Source organism: Mizuhopecten yessoensis, unplaced genomic scaffold (assembly GCF_002113885.1).
Source record: "Mizuhopecten yessoensis strain PY_sf001 unplaced genomic scaffold, ASM211388v2 scaffold11183, whole genome shotgun sequence".
NCBI lineage: Eukaryota > Metazoa > Mollusca > Bivalvia > Pectinida > Pectinidae > Mizuhopecten > Mizuhopecten yessoensis.
Genome location: NW_018408921.1, coordinates 2,297,311 through 2,318,279, shown reverse-complemented (window position 1 = coordinate 2,318,279; position 20,969 = coordinate 2,297,311). Strand labels below are relative to the sequence as shown.

Genomic DNA, 20,969 nt, shown 5'->3' with positions numbered 1-20,969 from the left:
TATTTACATGGTCGTTATCTCAGCAAAGTTCTATCGACAAAAGTGATAACATGTCGACATAAATTAAAAATTTATCGACATATTCATCTGTTATGTCGACATCTTTCTCCAATTATCCCAACATCTTTCGAATGATATGTCGACATACCATGAATGTAACTAAATAAGTCGTAAGTCGATTGCAGAAACATGCCACCATAAATCATAATACGTTTTTTTGTATTTTTGCTTACCTAGAGCACACATAGAGGTTGTTGGTCCATGCATCAATCACACTAACTACGCATCATCTTTACAAATTCTGTGGGGAAAATGAAAACCAATAAATTATATACCTGAAAATGTAAAGTATTGCATGTGCATATATCATTTTATAAATCTCTATTTATCAAAATCAATTTGTATCTAATTATATCATATACAAAATAAAAAACGTAAAACAGAAGGAAAGCATTAATCTAATCTTTGAGACGTTTTGACGGGCTTTTAATAGTGACGTCATGATATAACGTCGTCATCTATTGTAACGTCATAATAGAAAAGTCATGAAGTGCATCCATGTAGGATTAATAAAATAGTTAAATCAATTGGGAAGAGATAACTAGAATCTCTCTCCATCTATGGGATAAGACAGAAAAATCTCAACCCGAGGGTAACATTCCTGAATGTCTAACACGATGCTTTGCCGCACTAACAATGTACATATTAAACGTGTCGTAACGTTTCTAAACCGACTGCTGGTCAAGCTATGACTGAGTAATGAGTGACCAGGGGATTAGGCGGTCTTGAAATGCTCCGACACTTTTAATACAGATATCGTTACATAAAACATAAAACAAACATACTATATATAAATTAAAACATATAGATTCTCATTAAATGCAACATTTCTATACAGAAATAAGGATAAAACAAGCACAGAAAACTAGGAACTATACATATTTAAAGATATGAAATATGTGCATGATAACTAAAACATAGATGATTTTGTCAACGTTTAATAAGTATATCATTTGCGTTAAACTGAGATATCCTTTAATTGTGTGACTATATACATGTCATTACATTTCGAAAGTGATCATTTTACGCTTGGGGATAAACGTTATCATTGAAGTCAAGGGACTAAAAACATAAACTTTAACAATAAATTCACTTTAAAATTGTTGGTGCTTATCCAGCTTTCCTAATACAATTTGAGCAACCAGGACAGTCAACAAAAAGGTATTGAACGGGCTGTTTTAACTCATTCAGGTATAAAACAAATTCAGTTTTATCCATTTTGCATGAAACCCAGTAGGCAATTATGTTTATTATAGATACAACTGTTGTGCGTTCATACCGATATGAATGTTAAAACGAAAACTTTTTCCAATAATTATATTAACAATTGAAATTTATACTAATAATCAGCGAAATATAGTTATTTAAATATTTCTTTATATTTGTGGTATCGAAGCGTCTTTATCATCGGTGCAATTAACAACCCCAGAACAGTTTAACGTAATCAAAATATGTGCTTCTTACGATAGCATCTAACGTTAGTGTGTATGAAGAAAAGACATCCACTGCAAGCTTCTCTTTAAACATTACCAGAATAAATTGCGTTTATAGACCTATGAACGCAATTTGATCAGCGTCATTTTGAAGCCTCTCCTCCCGCCTCAAATAATAATTAGACATCCATTAGAAGCAAACATTTTGGTGATGTTAGGCTGTTAGGAATTTCGTTTGTACCTACGTCAGAGACTCTTCAACATCGAAAATAAAAGGGAATATCTATATTTAGGTTAATAATAACTTCATGGAATATGTGTGTGACCGATTTGCGTTCATACTATCATGAAATTGAAAAAAATACCGTTGAATCCTTTTATGAATGCAATTCATGCAGTAGAACTGTAAATATACCCTCATAATTGACATGTCCGTCTCCATCCACATCCGCTTCATTTATCATCTCCTCCACCTCCTCGTCTGTTAGTTTTTCCCCTAGGTTAATCATAATGTACCGAAGTTCAGCAGCACTAATAAAACCATTCCCGTTGGAATCAAACGTCCTAAAAGCCTCCTTTAACTCCGCATCGCTGTCGTCATCAACTATTTTCCTTGACATCATAGTTAAAAATTCTGGAAAATCTATTGTACCATTTCCTGTAATTGAAATATATCTATTGCAAAGAGAATACCAGTTTCAGATGACTTAATATCAAGTATCATATCTTAAAATAAGGCAGTATCAACAACATTATGTAAACTAAACTCATTCACCCTTGAAGACACATTTGAACTATTCCAATTCAAAGGTTGGAAAAGTTCATTATGAAACTTCAGGGGTGAATAAGTTAATGTAAACAATAGAGGGGCATGAGGAAAACTAGACGCAAATGCAGATGTGCTCCCTTGTAACAATACAAGAACTTCACATGCATATTCATTGATTACAATATTATTCTGTAATCTAAATTGCAGTTTAGTGTTGATAAACGTACTAGTATTAAAGTATACGCTTATACGTTTTAAGACATCAACTATTACACACATTAGTTGCAATTCAACCAGGCTCGTTTGCGCTGATTGAAAAGTGTTCAGGTCGAGTTTCATAGTTCCTTTACGACATGATATAATTTAAAACATTCTCTTTTTACATAACCAACAATGTATAGAAAAATTTATGAAAAGCAAGTGTTTATCAAAAAAAAATCAACGTTGCCGTTTCGACATCATTTATTTTGTCTTCAACCTGACGTCAAAGCCATGACGTCGTGTCTATTGTCTTAATCCTGACATACCAGTGGAGGATTTTACATGACATAACAAGAAAAAAAAATGACGTTTTCATTGCAAAACAGGGTAGCTATTCATTAGAGAACTTCAATAAAAGGATCACTACAGTATTTGTCGCTTCATTGCTGAGAGTAAGAGTTTTATTTATTATAAGACTAAATACCCTTAGCAAAACCGTGTAAAGTAAAACTCTGTCATACTGCCACCATTTGGACAGAAAATAAATTAATAAGTTAGGGAAATGTTGTTAACTTAACTGAAATCTTAAGAAAAGGATAAAAACGGACCTTTAGTTATGTTGGCGGTAGCCAAGGTGGCAAATGAAACCAATGGCATTATATCGAAGTTTCACTTAATGTTCTGTGTTTTGCCTTATCGGATGGTTACCGTCAGTGTCCACTTCGTTTATCATGTCCTGAAGTTCGGCCTCTGTAGGGTTCTGACCAAGGGACCGCATCACTGTACCAAGCTCTTTGGACGACACGAAACCGTCACCATCTTTATCAAACAAACTGAAGGCCTCTCGGAATTCTATTTTGCACAAGATTACAAAATTAACTACATGATGCCAACAAGGAAGAACTTGAAAACAATTATACATCTATATAATATGTGGAAATGATTAATTGTTTTGAAACGTTTGAATGCATATGTATATACCAGTATATTTACTTTAAACATATACATGTGTATAAGAACAGCCTGCTAAATGATATGGATTTGAGAGACCTGGGCCGGTATTCATGAAACCGTTCTCATGCTCAAGCAAGGACTCAAACCAGTTTTCTTGTAACTTACTTAAACCATGTCAAACCATCAAAAAGTCAACTGTAAACATTGACCACAGTATTCGCTTTTAAGTCTATTCAAATTTAAGAATGAAGATTGTTTTTAATACTTTATAACTGAAAATAAGAAATTAGGCTTGATCACAGAAGCAATGCTTGATAATAGTTGTTTAAACTAGAAATCAATACTTGAGCATGATAATAGTTGTTTTAATTAGAAATCAATAATTGAGCATGATAATAATTGTTTAAATTAGAAATCAATAATTGAGCATGATAATAGTTGTTTTAGTTATAATTCAATACTTGAGCATGGTACTAGTTGTTTTAATACCTGCACAGGTGTCATATTAGGGTCGACCATATCTCAGGATAACAGGTATTACTAGATTAATGAATCTGTTATATGTCAGTAGATTGTGAAACTCTATGGTTACCTTCAATATGTTCTTCTGTCATCTGATCAGCCTGAAAATAACATATTACTAACAACTTAATATTTTACACATGGTGAAATAATTGTTGAGATATCATCATAAATTTAGTATATGTCACCTGGAATGTCTTCTTAAACATGAGTATATCAAAGATTATATAAAATAAGATATTTTAGCTTTGAGAGTGCATTCTGCTCAAAGACGTTTTAAACAGACTTTCTGACAAATTGTCCAAACGTGCTAATACACAAAATGATGTTTTGTAAGAAGTCAGGTTCCTAAATATGATATAGTAAATAGAAAATGCAGTATATTTCTTTTACTTTTCATACTGTAGAACATCAGATATAGAGGTGGGGGGAAGGGTGTGGGGCTACAATAAAAAGAAGAGCAAACGACTTCAAGTACAGTCAAACTTTCCTAAGTAATATGATGATGACGTCACACTTATAATTACATCATATCATCATTTTCAGAGTCATAGTCTCTGAACTCACCTGACTATGGTAGGATTGTGTTATGTAAATATTATGATCTTACATCTATAAGCTGACTTTCCAGGGTTTATAAAGTGACTGAGGTATGGTCACATAACTTGCTTTAGTTTTGTAAGCGACACTATTGAATGTTGTGGTCTCAAAACGCACAACTAACTATGGTGGGTTTAGAAATTGGCAATATTTTGGTTTCAAACGTCACAGCTAAATCTGATGGGTTTAAGCTGTAGTTAAGCATAGTAATACATTTTTGTTTAAACAGTTACCATATGGTATGTTCATATATGTAACATGGATATATAATTTGAAATATACTCCTGGCATATTACACCGTTTAGTCATTACGATAATCAAAGAAATCGACATTGTGAATCATTTACATCCCCATAATTATTTTGGCAAACTGAGTGAAAATATGATGATTTTATTAAATCTTTGTATAACATTGACCATTGGCGTTAATACTCTAGTGTGCTGTTTTATAATTAAGATATGACTAATGTGGCTAATATTCCTTTCTGAGCTTAGTCATAAAGTCCTTATTACGCTATGCACCCACTCTAACTTTGACGATAGTTCTTCTGTGTGTCAGTTTAATGATGAACGTTACACACACGGGATACAGCACCTTTAAATGTTGATATAGAATTATACTACATCATACAGCAATCTAATGTATGTGTGACTCTTGAAGTAGGTGACTGAACCCTTAAAATTTGGTATATGTAATTGATACAGTATGCCAAAATGAATTACACTGCATCACACAATTGTTTAATTTATATGTGGTTATTGGGAATATTTCTTTGTTAACTATAGTCCTATTACGATTATGACCCACTATACTACACTACAATATGTTGACTGTAAATATGATATCAGAAGTAAAAGTCAACATCTCTTTTCAAAAGTGAAGTCGACTTTCCTCTATGGTAAATAACACATGTGTATACAGATACAAAATCAACGATTATGATCAGCTATCTCAGCAATACAAAAATAGACAATAATACAATTTCTTAATTTACAGCAATGGAAAATCAAAATATTCATTGAAATCATATGTTGTTAAATTAAGGTAATTTAGACAGAATGCTTACCATGTTTATTGCTGGAGATATCTTCTTCCGCTCAATGCGCAGACAGGTTAAATGTGTGGCGAAGTAAGCGCATGGTTCAGTTGTCTGTGTATTGTAAGCACAAGTTTGAACTTCCCAGTACCAAACATTTAACACTGGTGGCTGCCATTACGCATATACGTCTATTTAATTCCTGTTGACTAATATAATGTAGTTGTATCTAGGGTATACTTTAACTGTAACTTGATATGTTAGAAGAGTTATTTACCTGTGAGTTAAAGGAAAGCATGTTTGATTTGAATCCTGAAGTTGGAGTTAAAATAATTGTATTACCTCAAATATCGATAAAATCATCTGTGTAAATTAGATTGAATGCTTCTGATAAGCTGTTCTGTTCAAATATTTGTTACGTTTGAATGAATTTAAAAAGGATTTATTTGGATTTTATTCCCAATAATGAATACAATTTGCATTAATAAGAACGAGAGAAATATTCTGACGAAAAGAATTTACATCTAAACTGACCGATAAATCTAGATATCAAACTTAATAGAAGTGCGGTTTAGTAATGGACAAACCCTACCATACATGTTTATGGGGATAGTCATTGTAGAACTGTAATAAAGGGTTATAAATAACATTAGCCTACTTAAACTTGATTACTACACTTGATTAAATATCCCCTACATGTATTTCGTTTTAACATGTATTGCCTCGACCTTGATGACCTTTCAAAACATGTTGGTTGGTATTGCCTTTAATCATTAAATACTATCTTCATGGTCTGTAGTCTTCTGTGGGAGAACAATGGCGGCCATGTTTGATACCCGACATAGGTGTAGAATCAATACGCTTAGGTGTAACAGAGGTGAAGGATTGGCTGCCAAAGTAAAGGAATTTGGCGTGAATGTCCGCATTGCGACGCCGAACACGTCTTTATCCCGTGATCAGAACCTCCGTCTTATCTTTTTGACATCAAAAACAAAGTAATGTGACTTCCTACGCTATTCGGCATGTACATATACAGTATTTAACATCGTTTTACTACTTTATAACCCTACTACATTCAGATGCCATATATATAACCTATGACCGTTACGAGACAATCATTGATGTCATCTTTATTAGGACGTCGCAGTTGTGTCGTTGGATACCACTGACCCTCCCTGGACATACTAATAAAAGCTATTACCTGTAACTGAGCGAGATCAGAATATCTCAGTCGAGGGTTAAGATTCTGTAACAAAATCCCAACCGAGGCGTAAGCCGAGGTTGGAATGTTACAGAATCTTAGCCCGAGACCTAGATAACTCGATCTTGCTTAGTTACAGGTAACTGATTTTTTTCTCTCGCACTTTTTAGTTCGATCAAAAAAAAAAAAATAATCTTAAAACTTCAAGTATCACATCTGGGGCCTCAAATGATAATGACCTTTTCACTACTTAAGCTAAATTGAATGCTTCCGCGTAAACATGCTGTCCGTTCTTACATAGATGACAACGTATTTCACAGTGTAGATTATATTGTATCTACAACATAAGATATCTAACAACATTAAAACTATATATATAACAACAAAACAGAACATTTATAATGCAGATTGTCAATTTCAAGCAGTTAACGCGCGGATGAATACACCGCAGTGTAAAAATTCTGCGAAATGTCACGTAAATGTGCAAGACAGATCGGACGAGATAGAAAATCTAGCATTTGGTATGACGTGGGATATCTGTGTCTGAGGTGCGAGAATATTTTTGATCGAACTAAAAGGTGCGAGAATAATGTTTCTTAACCCTCACTGCTACGTTTGTAATTTTTACCTAATGTTGTGTTAATGCAATCTCGGGTCTCGTTACTTACTATAATAGACATTTTCAAGACAATTTGAAGTTATAGACTTTTTTTTCATCCACATACTTTGTTGTCCTGTGGGTATATGGTCGGCGTATTATGTCATCAAAAACTGTTCCAAGACGGGAATATAACGTTGTTCTTTATTTCTAGCTACTGTCGCTCTACCCAAACTGGACGATTTTCATTTAAATAATGATGTACTTTATACAATAGTATGAACTCCCTAACAAAAGTTTTTTTCCACTTTTCGTGTAAAGGCTTCATCCACTTTTATATTACAAATTTATATTTCCTGCGTGTGCTTTTATAAAAAGATTGCGAAATATCACGTATGCCCTTAAACAGGTGTTACTTTACACTGTAAGGGTCACTCTAGTCTTTGACTAATATAATGGCATAAACGATCACTATAAGCAGAAAAGTATACATAGTTCGAACATTTTAGACTAAAAGGAAGTTCTGATCAAATTACTTCTCCACACTATCATTTGTTTCGAAAAACTTAGTTTCTGTAAATGATGTCCAAAAAGATAGCGGAGCCCGGCACGTAAATAAAGAAAGTTATGTTATTTCTAAATCTTAAACTGTCCGAGTTACCAATATCAAAAGCCAAGAAAATAACGGATGTACAGTTGCATTGGCATAAAAATACTTCTTTAGTTTGAATGTCAATTTCACGACCCGTTTTCCGGCAGGTGACCCGTTTTGATTACACTAACGTTAACTTATAGTTGCATATATATTTTGGTAATTTTTCAGGATTGCCCAAAATATACTTTGGACAAATATTTAGGTTTTTTTCTGCACAGATGTACCGCATCCATCCTGCCTGTTGATAAAGTTCACTAGATAGTTATACCTAGCACCCTCGCCGCTATTTTGAAACATTACTGCAATATTGTTTCAAAGACAACAAACATTTTGTTACATTTGATAATCATATTGAGTTTATATAAACAACAGGTAGACATTTAAATATGACAACGATTCATGAGTATTCACAATGTATGCTATACTGGTTTAAATGCTACATAACTGAGTATCCCGTAACCGATATATGATAAGCAAGCACAATCTACTATTTACAAATGGAGCTATCGGATAGGATTTCCACACTATATAGGTGTTAAATCGTTATAGTTCAGTTATTCTTTTAGAATTGGATTGTTCTGGAAACATATTGTCAATATGCGTCTGACGTAAACATGGTCGACGCTGTTTATTCTCTAATGAATCGTTTCCACTGGTGAATAATCTTTCATAGTACTGGCAATCCTGATGAATTTATGGGGCTCTTGATCTGCAAATATAAAACCAAAATGAAAATTAGTTATACAGTTATATAGTTAGCCCTATATAGCTTGAATAAGCCACTCTTAAAGCGCTTTACAATATATAGATATACAATTTATACAATCAATACAATTAGCATATATATTAATCAATGTAATTTTGAGGAATTCGCATGAGCATTATCAGTCGCTAACTACCAGTCCTATGCCACCTGGCTAATATCTCCCTATGTGTGTTTGCCTGCGTGTGTGCTGGAGATGTATTGTGTTAATACAGAAAGGTGCAAAGGTAAGAATCTTCTTTTTTTCTGAATAAGGAAACATATCTCGCATACCAATGAATAAACATGTATGCGCAGATAAAATAGAAACAACACATTTTTAAAATTTCAAACAACTTGAGTGATTATTCTGAAAAGATCTGATGTACACTATTTGTATAATGTCTCGTACACGCTATATCATTACTTTTAGATGCAATGTAATGCATGCTTGGCATACTGTGTATATTACCAATTTTTGAAAGTGCAAGCATCCTTGTGTGTGTGACGTTTATCTGTTAGGATATTTGTTTTACAGAAGGGAGAACTACTTTAACGAAATCAGTTGTAAGTACATCAGTGTCTTGGGAGTAGCTTCTAAACAACACAAACAATCACATTAAGCGTTTGTCAAAAAATAAGAGAAGCATAGTCTCAATATTATAAAAACGAAAAGATATGGAAGTTGTGTTTGACCAATCAGAGCTTCAAAAACAATACAGACAAATTTAATCATAATGTCTTAGATACAGCAAGATTTAGATCCAGAGCTAACTGTTATAATCATGGAGCAGAGAGAATCTACAAAATAGCTGTTGATTTAGAAAAGACATGTAGAATACAACAACGACGTATTTCCATGACAACCAGGTTATCAAAATATGATAACACTCATATGGCTACACCATTCCTAGTATGATCCTTTGGCATTGACACTTATCACATATCAACCAAAAAGGAGAAATCACACATGCATGTATCAATTCACCTGATATTCAGTTTGATTGAAAAGGGAAGATACAATGTATACTCAAATATTGAATACACATAAAATTTGGTTTTTGCTTACTCAGCTTTTTTGTTTCCAACAATTAAGTGCAATATTTGTACATTCATTTATTGTATTTAATATTATAAAAAATATATATAGATACAGTTATTTGTTTAAAGTTAATGATTTCAATATTTAGAAACAGCCGCTTCTGCCGATATTGAAAACATTTAGAGCGACTCCATATCTAAATCTGTTCAAGATATGATTATAAGAATGAATGCGAAAGTTCGTGCACGAACATAAAAACCCACAATCCAGTCACAAATCCATCTGGTAATATTGATAGTCTAGATAATATGAGAATGTCTTTGGAAAATGAAGTATGACGAGATGGTTGCAGGTAGAACCGTTAAATTATATCAGTAACGAAGTGTACTTACATAAGCACCATTATTGGGTCATCATCATATTCACAAATTCTGTGGAGATAAAAATAAATTGTTTTACCATATTATACTATATATATTAACCTACGAAACAAGGATACTTGGCCACAAACCAACTTTCCTGTAACTCGCTTAATTCCTGTCAAATGATCAGAAAGTCAAATAAAAACCATTGAAAGCAGAATTCGGCTTAAAATCTCTTCAATTTTTTCCCAAGTCATTAACAAAATACTATCACAAAGATTTTATTTATTTACAACAGGAACAAGTTATGAGGCTTCTTAACAAAATCCATGCTTGAGCATGATACCAGTTGCATGGATACGGGCCCAAACGGTATAAGTTATAATTGATTCATCTTATCCACAAATAAAGCAACAAATTCCTATTATTATTTTAATTTTTAAGAAATCACCTGTACGTTTAACCTCTTTATATCTTATAACTTTAAACTTTTCAGGAAAAATGATGGCAGTAAAACGGGGTTTCATTTTAATGCTTTTGCATTGTTTACAGAACAGCGGGAATACATATAATATATGAATATTAATCGTCCATTATTATATTTGATCTTAAGGATATAGTTTTTAAATATTAAGCAGTGAAATATCTCGTATTATAATAAGTATGGTATTTTTTCTTTGGCATAATTCAAACTAAGCAATCTTTACCTTCATAATTAACTTTTCCGTCTCCATCAATGTCGGCCTCCTTTATCATATCATCTACTTGCTCATCTGTCAGTTTCTCGCCTAGATTCTTCATCATATGTCGCAGTTCCTCGGCTTCGATTAACCCATTACCATCAACGTCAAATATTCGGAATGCTTCTTTTAGTTCTTCCTTTTGATCGTCCGATGCTAAATTCCGATGATTTACCATCATTGACAGAAATTCTGGAAAGTCGATCGTTCCGTTCCCTATATAATAGTGAATCATTTGATAAAATTAACGTTGTATGTTCGTATGCGTGTTATTGCCATAAATAACAAAAATGCAACAATGCAAATAATTCTTATTTCCAAGTTATAACATTGCAAAACTACATAGTCAATAACTTAAGCTTACTTGTCAATGGCAGTGACCGGGGCAACTGTGCTACATTAACATCCAAACGGAAGGTAATGGGAGGGTTACTGTTTATAGAAAAGTCCATATTGCAGTTCGACAGGGTTCCTTAACATACCATCAAGATCCGCTTCGTGGATAATATCTAGTAGTTCAGACTCTGTTGGGTTCTGGCCTAGCCCTCGCATGACTGTTCCGAGTTCTTTAGCTTCGATTCGACCATCGCCGTTTTTGTCAAAGAGGGAGAACGACTCTTTATATTCTGAAATTTGCATCAAATAAAATTGTAATTACTATACATATAATGTGAAGGTTTCACATTGTATTAACATGCAGTATTACTACGCATAAATGTACGGTACGTGTTATGTGACTATGGTGTGTGTATAAAAACCAACAACGTTATATACATCTATTAAATGTTAAGACAAGTGTGATAGCGATCTATATATATATATATATATCAGAATTCAAGAGAAATGAACACGATGTACCTTCTTATTGTATACAAAATACAACCCTATATGTTTATTTGAATGAAAGATTATGTGTGTTAGTAAATTGTTAATTTTTATAGGGTTTTTTAAACTTTTGTTCCCAATACAAAGACTTCATATCTTGAAATTTCTACCACTACTGTAGCACAATACGATTGAGCCAGGTGTACTTACCTGAGGCATCGTAACCTTTCAAATAGTATACACTCTTTTATTCTTTACATAGATTACATGCAAGCCATACACTATTTTATTCTTTACATGCTATCTATGTAAAGAATAAAAGAGTTTATGACACGCATGCTATCTATGTAAAGAATAAAACAATATGTGACAAACATGCTACTTATGTAAAGAATAAATGAGTTTATGACATGCATGCTATCAATGTAAAGAACAAAAGAGTGTATGACATACATGCTATCTATGTAAAGAATAAAAGAGTTTATGGAATGCATGCTATCTATGCAAAGAATAAAAGAGTGTATGACAAACATGCTATCTATGTAAAGAATAAAAGAGTTTATGATATGCATGCTATCTATGTAAAGAATAAAAGAGTTTATGACATGCATGCTATCTATGTAAAAAATAAAAGAGTTTAAGGCATACATGCTATCTATGTAAAGAATAAAAGAGTTTATGACATGCATGATATCTATGTAAAGAATAAAAGAGTGTATGACATGCATGCTATCTATGTAAAGAATAAAAGAGTTTATGACATGCATGCTATCTATGTAAAGAATAAAAGAGTGTATGACATGCATGCTGTCTATGTTACGAATAAAAGAGTTTATGGCATTCATACTATCTGCGTAACCCAATATCATTGTGATTTATATGCGGTAATGAGTGGCAAACCAGCTGTATGAGTTACGACTACAACAGTATATGACATACCTGCTACAAAATGTCTGCGTTCAGAATACAACAATATGTGACATACCTGCTATCTGTGCTGAACTTAAATTTTCCACCTAAAAGACAATAAAAACATCGTTATATAACTAACATGAAGCATTGTAAGCTTAGCGCACCGTTACGTGAAATATATATCATTTCATATATTTTTGTAATAAGTAGAGCTTATTAGAAAAAACATGTATATTTATTTATATGGAACATTCATCAAAGGCCAAAACGTAGCTCAACAAAACAATATATTGGAAAAATGTTTGAACAGACAGTCAACTCATGTCAGTTCTTACTGTTGGGCTCAAGAGTATAAAAACCCGACAGATGTAAACAAAAGTAACACATGGTGCCACGGGAGTAAAGATAATACAACAGGCAATTTTATTAACACAGGGTAACATATTAATTAATGATGTGTCAAAAGATCACCAGGCTAAACTGAACTGCGTAATTTTCGCGAATGAAATCTTTATCAACACAATAATCTTTTATGTAAGAACTATTCAAACTAGGGATACTTTTCCTATAAAAAAAGTTGTTTGATACAAACTTGTATTTTTCACGAATGTATTAATATACATTTGTTAAGATCACTTTAATTAACGATAGACTTATTGGCCTAGTATCAACAGTTGAACAAGCAACAACTCTTCTGAACTATGACCTCAAAATGATTTATTTGATTTCAAGTCAACAACGTCAAAATGTAAAATCCTTTATCTTCTGATTAAACGAGCAATACTTTTGAATAATCAAGCACGCAGGTAATATTTTACAATGTTAGTATTCTCAACTTACCATTTCTCGATGTGTAGTTATCCGAAAATACGTTATAAACCAAAAGAGCTTATCATAAACTAAATTGATATCAGTCTGTCAAAGCGCACGGGCTGTAATGAGTACCACCACATAACAGACAATGCCAGGAACAGGAAATAGGTTATGTCGGGTAAGACCACTGAAGCGATACAAAGTCTATATAGAAAGCTTAGCACAGACCAGACCTTGGACAGTATTCAATGAACACATTTGTTGACCTGCCAGTTGACAACAATAAAAATATATTATGTTTGACCTCGGAGAGCACAAATGAAGATCATTTTAATCCATATTATAGAAAATTTACTATATATATTATTTATGTATTGAATTTCATTATAGCATGAGCAATTTCATAAGATGTTAATTGTTAACATAATTATTGATTAGGTTTTACCACATTTAATCATACATGTATTTGTAACATAAATGCGGCTGAAACCTAATTATCTTCGAGAGTTTAAATAGTGTTTTTGTTTAATTCAATTGAATTTTTCCTTCATTCTTTAATCGAGTGTTTATTCAAATATGGACCCAAATTAATAAAGGACATATAAGCTTTTACAGTGTGTGAATTCCTTTTATCAGCACACTCTTGAAATTTCAAATCAGCAAGCTGCAAGCACAAAAACTATTTCTCCATAACTATGATTACACGACAAAACAATGTCACCAGATACTGGTTAAAGATTTAAACCTGATGATAATGCTAAGCCCAGTGACTCTTGAAACATTATCTGGTTTGATCGATTTAATGAACGACTGACTGGTTGCTTTGTATGAAATAGATCCACTCCGAAAGGTCAGCCATGTATGTAGAGCTAGTCTTTTGTTTTCGTACAAAGTGTTCAGTCATTTTGACCATACGATTTTCGCAAATCACATCAACAGTTGTTTTTAAACTGTGTTGGATATATTTTGTAAGCTGTTTATTTTTTCATTCAAAGTATGGTTGATAATATAATATTTGCATATGGAATTATTGCTTAAAAATAGATCAAAACTGTGTTTTGGACCAGTAAAATTATTTCTAAAACTGTATTTGGAATTGCATCCTTACAGTAACGTTAAATAGTATACACAATGTAATCATACTGCGAACACTGTCTCAGAATGAAATATAATGTAATATGTTCATATATGCATAACGTATTACGGTGTCTCTATTATGTAAAATTGCATTGTGGAATTTGAAGAACTCGAGAGATCTTTCGATCAATCAAGAACATACTTTCCTCAAAAAGGTTGTCTTTATCATTAAATTTGACTTTTCCCTCTTTAAACACTTACATATGTGATGCCAAATTGAAGGAACCCTTTTTAATTATATTATTAGAATTTTTCACTTTTCCACTCTTTTCAACACAATACCTTATACCAAACCGAAGTAACAGTTTTGTTCCCTTATTGTGTAAGCATTCTGTTCGAGGTAAACAAATGGCGATGTAAAGGATTGTTATTAACTATTTTGGAGCATGTTTTGTTGCTGAGGATGAAATTTGAAATGATTGAATTTCCAGTTGATTGTATCTCCATTGAGTACGATGGCAAGAGTTTTCAGCAACGAGACTGTCGTTGATGCAGCAAAATGCTACTGCACAGACTCTAATACCCATCTATACGTCTACTACACATGGGCTATTGAAATTTCGTTGGAAGGAGAAAAAAAACATATTTCTGAACAGACGACTTCAAAAAGTCAACCTATACATAATATTAGCGACACGATGATGTATCCAATACTGTTGTAATTTTATATGTGTATGTTATCATACTATTTAATAACAAACCATCATTTTGTATATACATTTATATATTTTTATATTTATTTTTACCTTCCTCTTATCATTCATGAACTTGGTGTAAATTAATGTAGTGACGCAGATAAATACAAAATGATTTGAGCAATACATGTACGTGTAAAGTATGTGCCTGGTCACAAACACGGATACGTTATAAGAGGGTGTTTAACATTACAGTGATAACACGCAATGGCGACATTAACGTGTAAAACACTTGGATATATTTTATTAACGTGGTAACACACATAGATACGGATGATGACACGAGACTTTGTAACGTGGTAACACACATAGATACGGATGATGACACGAAACTATGTAACGTGGTAACATACATAGATACTGGATGATGACACGGGACTATGTAACGTGGTATACATATAGATACATGATGATGACACGAGACTATGTAACGTGGTAACACACATACATACCTGATGATGACACGAGACTATATAACGTGGTAACACACATAGATACCGGATGATGACACGAGACTTTGTAACGTGGTAACACACATAGATACCAGATGATGACACGAGACTTTGTAACGTGGTAACACACATAGATACCGGACGATGGCACGGGACTATGTAACGTGGTAACACACTTAGATACCGGATGATGACACGGGACTATGTAATGTGCTAACACACATAGATACCGGAAGATGACACACATATATACTTGATGATGACACGGGACTATGTAACGTGGTAACACACATAGATACCCGATAATGACACGACACTATGTAACGTGGTAACACAAATAGATAACGGATGATGACACACATAGATACCGGATGATGACAAATATAGATACCGGATGATGACACACATAGACACCTATACCTGATGATGACACGAGACTATATACCGTGGTAACACACATAGATACCGGATGATGACACGGGACTATGTAATGTGCTAACACACATAGATACCGGAAGATGACACACATATATACTTGATGATGACACGGGACTATGTAACGTGGTAACACATATAGATACCGGATGATGACACGAGACAATGAAACGTGGTAACACACATAGATATCTGATGATGACACGAGACTATGTAACGTGGTAACACACATAGATACCTGATAATGACACGACACTATGTAACGTGGTAACACAAATAGATAACGGATGATGACACACATAGATACCGGATGATGACAAATATAGATACCGGATGATGACACACATAGATATCGGATGATGACACACATATAAATCGGGTGATGACACACATAGATACCGGATGATGACACACATAGATACCGGATGATGACACACATAGATACCGGATGATGACACACATAGATACCGGATGATGACACACATAGATACCGGATGATGACACACATAGATACCGGATGATGACACACATAGATACCGGATGATGACACACATAGATACCGGATGATGACACACATAGATACCGGATGATGACACACATAGATATCGGATGATGACACACATAGATATCGGGTGATGACACACATAGATACCGGATGATAACACACATAGATACCGGATGATGACACACATAGATACCGGATGATGACACACATAGATTCCGGATGATGACACGCATAGATACCGGATGCTGACACACATAGATACCTAATGATGACACGAGACCATGTAACGTGGTAACACACATAGATACCTGATGATGACACGAGACTATGTACAGCTGTAACGTGGTAACACACATAGATACATGATGATGACACGAGACTATGTAACGTGGTAACACACATAGATACGGATGATGACACAAGACTATGTAACGTGGTAACATACATAGATACTGGATGATGACACGGGACTATGTAACGTGGTAACACACATAGATACCGGATGATGACACGGGACTATGTAACGTTATAACACACATAGATACCTGATGATGACACGAGACTATGAAACGTGGTAACACACATAGATACCGGATGATGACACGGGACTGTGAAATGTGCTAACACACATAGATACCGGATGATGACACACATATATACCTGATGATGACACGAGACTATGTAACGTGGTAACACACATAGATATCTTATGATGACACGAGACTATGTAACGTGGTAACACACATAGATACCTGATGATGACACGACACTTTGTAACGTGGTAACACACATATATACCGGATGATGACACACATAGATACCGGATGATGACACACATAGATACAGGATGATGACACACAAAGATACCGGATGATGACACACATAGATACCGGATGATGACACACATAGACACCTGATGATGATACGCGACTATGCAATATCATGATAACACACATAGATCACTTTGGTATCAAAACAATTGACAGGAAGTCAAAAAATAACATTTCTGTTTTCTATGTGCAAGATATACACACAACTGCGTGTTATATGGTGTAACATATATCTTCCATGTTGGAGAATTTTGTTTAAATAATAATTAACTGAAGCCTATCAACCATTGTTTAATATGTTATACTGCTGTTTAAGAAATAACCTGCATGTGTGCATGTATAATGTTGAAATATCGACGAAGGATGAGAACAATAATAAACGTTGGTCTGTCACAAATAAAAAATGTACACCAAATTCATGACGTTTTTTATTCTTTATCCGACTAACATCTCAATAATCGAGTAACGAATTGATGCAGTTTGTATACAATATATAGTTCATTTCATATTTTATTGCTAACACCTGTCCTCATTTACAGGAATGGAAGCAATGCATGATTGTCCAGTATAGTTCCTAATCCTGTTTGTGGGGGCTACTTGTATGTAAACCTGTAAAAGATAATTAAATGTAGTTAGCCATTTTAAGTGTAAACGTGTTTTACAATTTTCTTTTAGGCATCACGCATTATTTCAATAGTGATTCAGATACGTGTTCGATGGGTGATTAATGATTGGTAAGTAATTGAATAGTAATCAATTGAGGAGGGAAATAATACCTTTTTGTAATTTAACTTTTTAAAGAAATATATGCAATGCAATGATTATCATTAACTAATATTTTGTGAAAAATTAAAAAATTGTGCGGGTATAAAACTTTAGTGGGTTAAAATATTTACCATTCTACTTGACTTGGCTGGCTGTCATGATTTTTGCAAATTCTGAAATATAAAAAGGGTAAAATGTAAAAAAAAAAAAAAAAAAAAAAAAAAAAAAAAAAAAAAAAAAAAACAATCAACTCCATGCATGACGAAAATAATAATAATATATACGATATATATTTAACGCCAAATATAACTTACAAAGTCACTCTATAGCGCTTTACGGCACATGAATGGTGTATTCCTACAGGGACAGTCATATACAATTGTATATAGAAGATAAAGAAGGCATCAGTATAATTTCTTCCCATGTTTTGCAGCTTACAAGAATAATATTATGAAAAGATTTAATCAACACAAAGTTACAATGTGTGATATGTTTTAGAATCTTCCCCTACCTTGAGATTGTGGCTGATAAAATCGACCATTCATATATGACGTAGGCAGAAAATTCTCAACTTGAGGGTACGATTTTTTTTAGCTCGAGGCTTATCTCGAGGGTTGATATTTCTCTATCTCTTTTACACAGAACTGATTGGGGTTTTTTAACACATCTTTCTACTGATGTTGAAAGTTTGAGAACAGTGATACCCCACCATTATAAAGGGCGCATAAAGAGTGTGTCAGAAATGATGATGTTACCTTGGTAACGCTGCATAAAATGATGACGAAATGGTAACTGATAGTGCGTGCAAACTGTCAATTCCCTAGATAGATAAAGTTAATAGAATCGTTCCCTACTTTGAGGATGTGACAGTCTGATCGAAGCTGTACGGTTATTTTTCTCCCATTATTCAAATACCATATTAACAACAATAGTTTTCATCTTTTGTAATACATTATCCTGTTTTACACATGGCCTCTCTGCCAATAGCTGTTGATGACGTCTTAAATGATTATTACTATGACATCATACTATTGTTGCATGCAAGTTGTCATATCCCAGTGGGTGACAGAAAAGGCATACCAAGGGGGAGACAGAGCAATCTGGAACAGGTAATCCTTTGACAATGTATCCAAAGGTCGGAGAAAGGATAATAATGTCCTTAGCGAAAACGAGAATGCATCTGTGAAATGTGGGAGAAAGAGAAATCTCCGACCCGAGGGTCTGTGACTACGGGACATGTATCTGACCTTTATATCTACTTACCCTCGTAGTTTATTTGACCATCACCATCAATGTCAGCTTCTCCTAACATTTCGTTCATCTCTTCGTCTGTCAATTTCTCTCCTAAATTTGTCATGACATGTCGCAGCTCTGAGGCTGTTATAAAGCCATTACCATCCCTGTCGAACACCCGAAACGCCTCGTCTAACTCCTCGGGTGTATCAGAGTTCCCTGACCGAGACATCATTACTGATTTGAAATCGGAAAAGTCTATGCCATGACCTGAATAAATTGAATAAACATATTGTTATGATCTCAGCCAGTTTGAACAACACACAAAGCCAAATAAAAATATCAAGAGAATAGCGAAAGTTAGATAAACAAGATAATAAACCATCACGAGTTTGTGGACCTTTTTCTCCCACGACGTTCAGATAGTATGTCTAGCAATCCTTATGCGCTTATGGAAATACATTATTCCTGTTTCCGATGGAGAAACAATTGCCACGAACTATGACGTTACAATGGAAGATGACATCGCAAAGCTTTGTTACTTGACGTCATAAGTAGAAGATTGACAAATGGACTAACGTCGAGGGTGTTACACAATGGTGGGTAACCAAATAATGTTTACCAACTCCTAACAGGTTTATCCAATGAGTTGGGAATAAAAAAAAAACCTATAGTGGTTGTAGGAGAAATACTATTTCAAAGTTCCACACTCACCATCAGGATCTACCTCGTTAGTTATGGCCATAAGCTCCGCCTCTGTTGGGTTTTGACCAACAGATCGCAGTACGGTACCCACTTCTCTAGCGTCGATACAGCCACTTCCATCTTTGTCGAATAACGAAAAGGCTTCTTTTATCTCTGAAACATCAATGTTATTATTCAATGTAGTTACTCTGGGGTTTTTTTTATTCGAGAAAAATATCTAAAATTATTACACCACTAAAATATGTAAACGCTTACAGTAGCCTCATAGTGAATCTACTTCATGTAATTTTGATTTTCTCATACTGCGGTAAAAAATTGAAAGGATATTTGTACATTCCTTGGGAGGCCCCTCTGACCTGCCAACGCACGTACCCATCACCTCAATTTCGATGGTAATCGCATTAAGATAATTTTGTGAAATTTAAAAAAACGACACATTTGATGCAAAGATTTTTTATTATTTGGAATTTCAAGCAATACATTTTCCGATTTATGATGCATTCATTGTAAACTAGATATATTTAAATCCCTTCGGTAACTGTCAACGATAGCGTTAATTGTAAACATTTGGTGGTTTGGGATATTTTTCTTGTCTAAATGTAAAAAATAATAAAAAATGTTACCTGTCAATTGGTCTTCATTTAGCTCCTGTAAAAAAATAGAACATATTTACAACATCAAACATCTAAATAGTACTTATGACAAATATATGGGATATGATTAATACACCAATGATAATATTGTAT

The 20,969-nt window shown here is 33.8% G+C and overlaps 1 protein-coding gene across 1 annotated transcript in view; it reads right to left on the bottom strand.

Moving 5' to 3' along the window:
- LOC110440518 (calmodulin-like protein 12) overlaps positions 1–20,969 on the bottom strand; it is a 37,491-nt gene that overhangs the window by 1,631 nt on the left and 14,891 nt on the right. The window contains exons 5-12 of the mRNA XM_021483643.1: positions 20,233–20,376; positions 19,549–19,788; positions 11,399–11,542; positions 10,983–11,132; positions 4,010–4,045; positions 3,172–3,315; positions 1,909–2,151; positions 234–301 (exon numbers count right to left, since the gene is read on the bottom strand). Coding sequence (XP_021339318.1) covers positions 276–301; positions 1,909–2,151; positions 3,172–3,315; positions 4,010–4,045; positions 10,983–11,132; positions 11,399–11,542; positions 19,549–19,788; positions 20,233–20,376 — 1,127 coding nt within the window. The 3' untranslated portion in view covers positions 234–275. The remainder of the gene's footprint in view (positions 1–233; positions 302–1,908; positions 2,152–3,171; positions 3,316–4,009; positions 4,046–10,982; positions 11,133–11,398; positions 11,543–19,548; positions 19,789–20,232; positions 20,377–20,969) is intronic.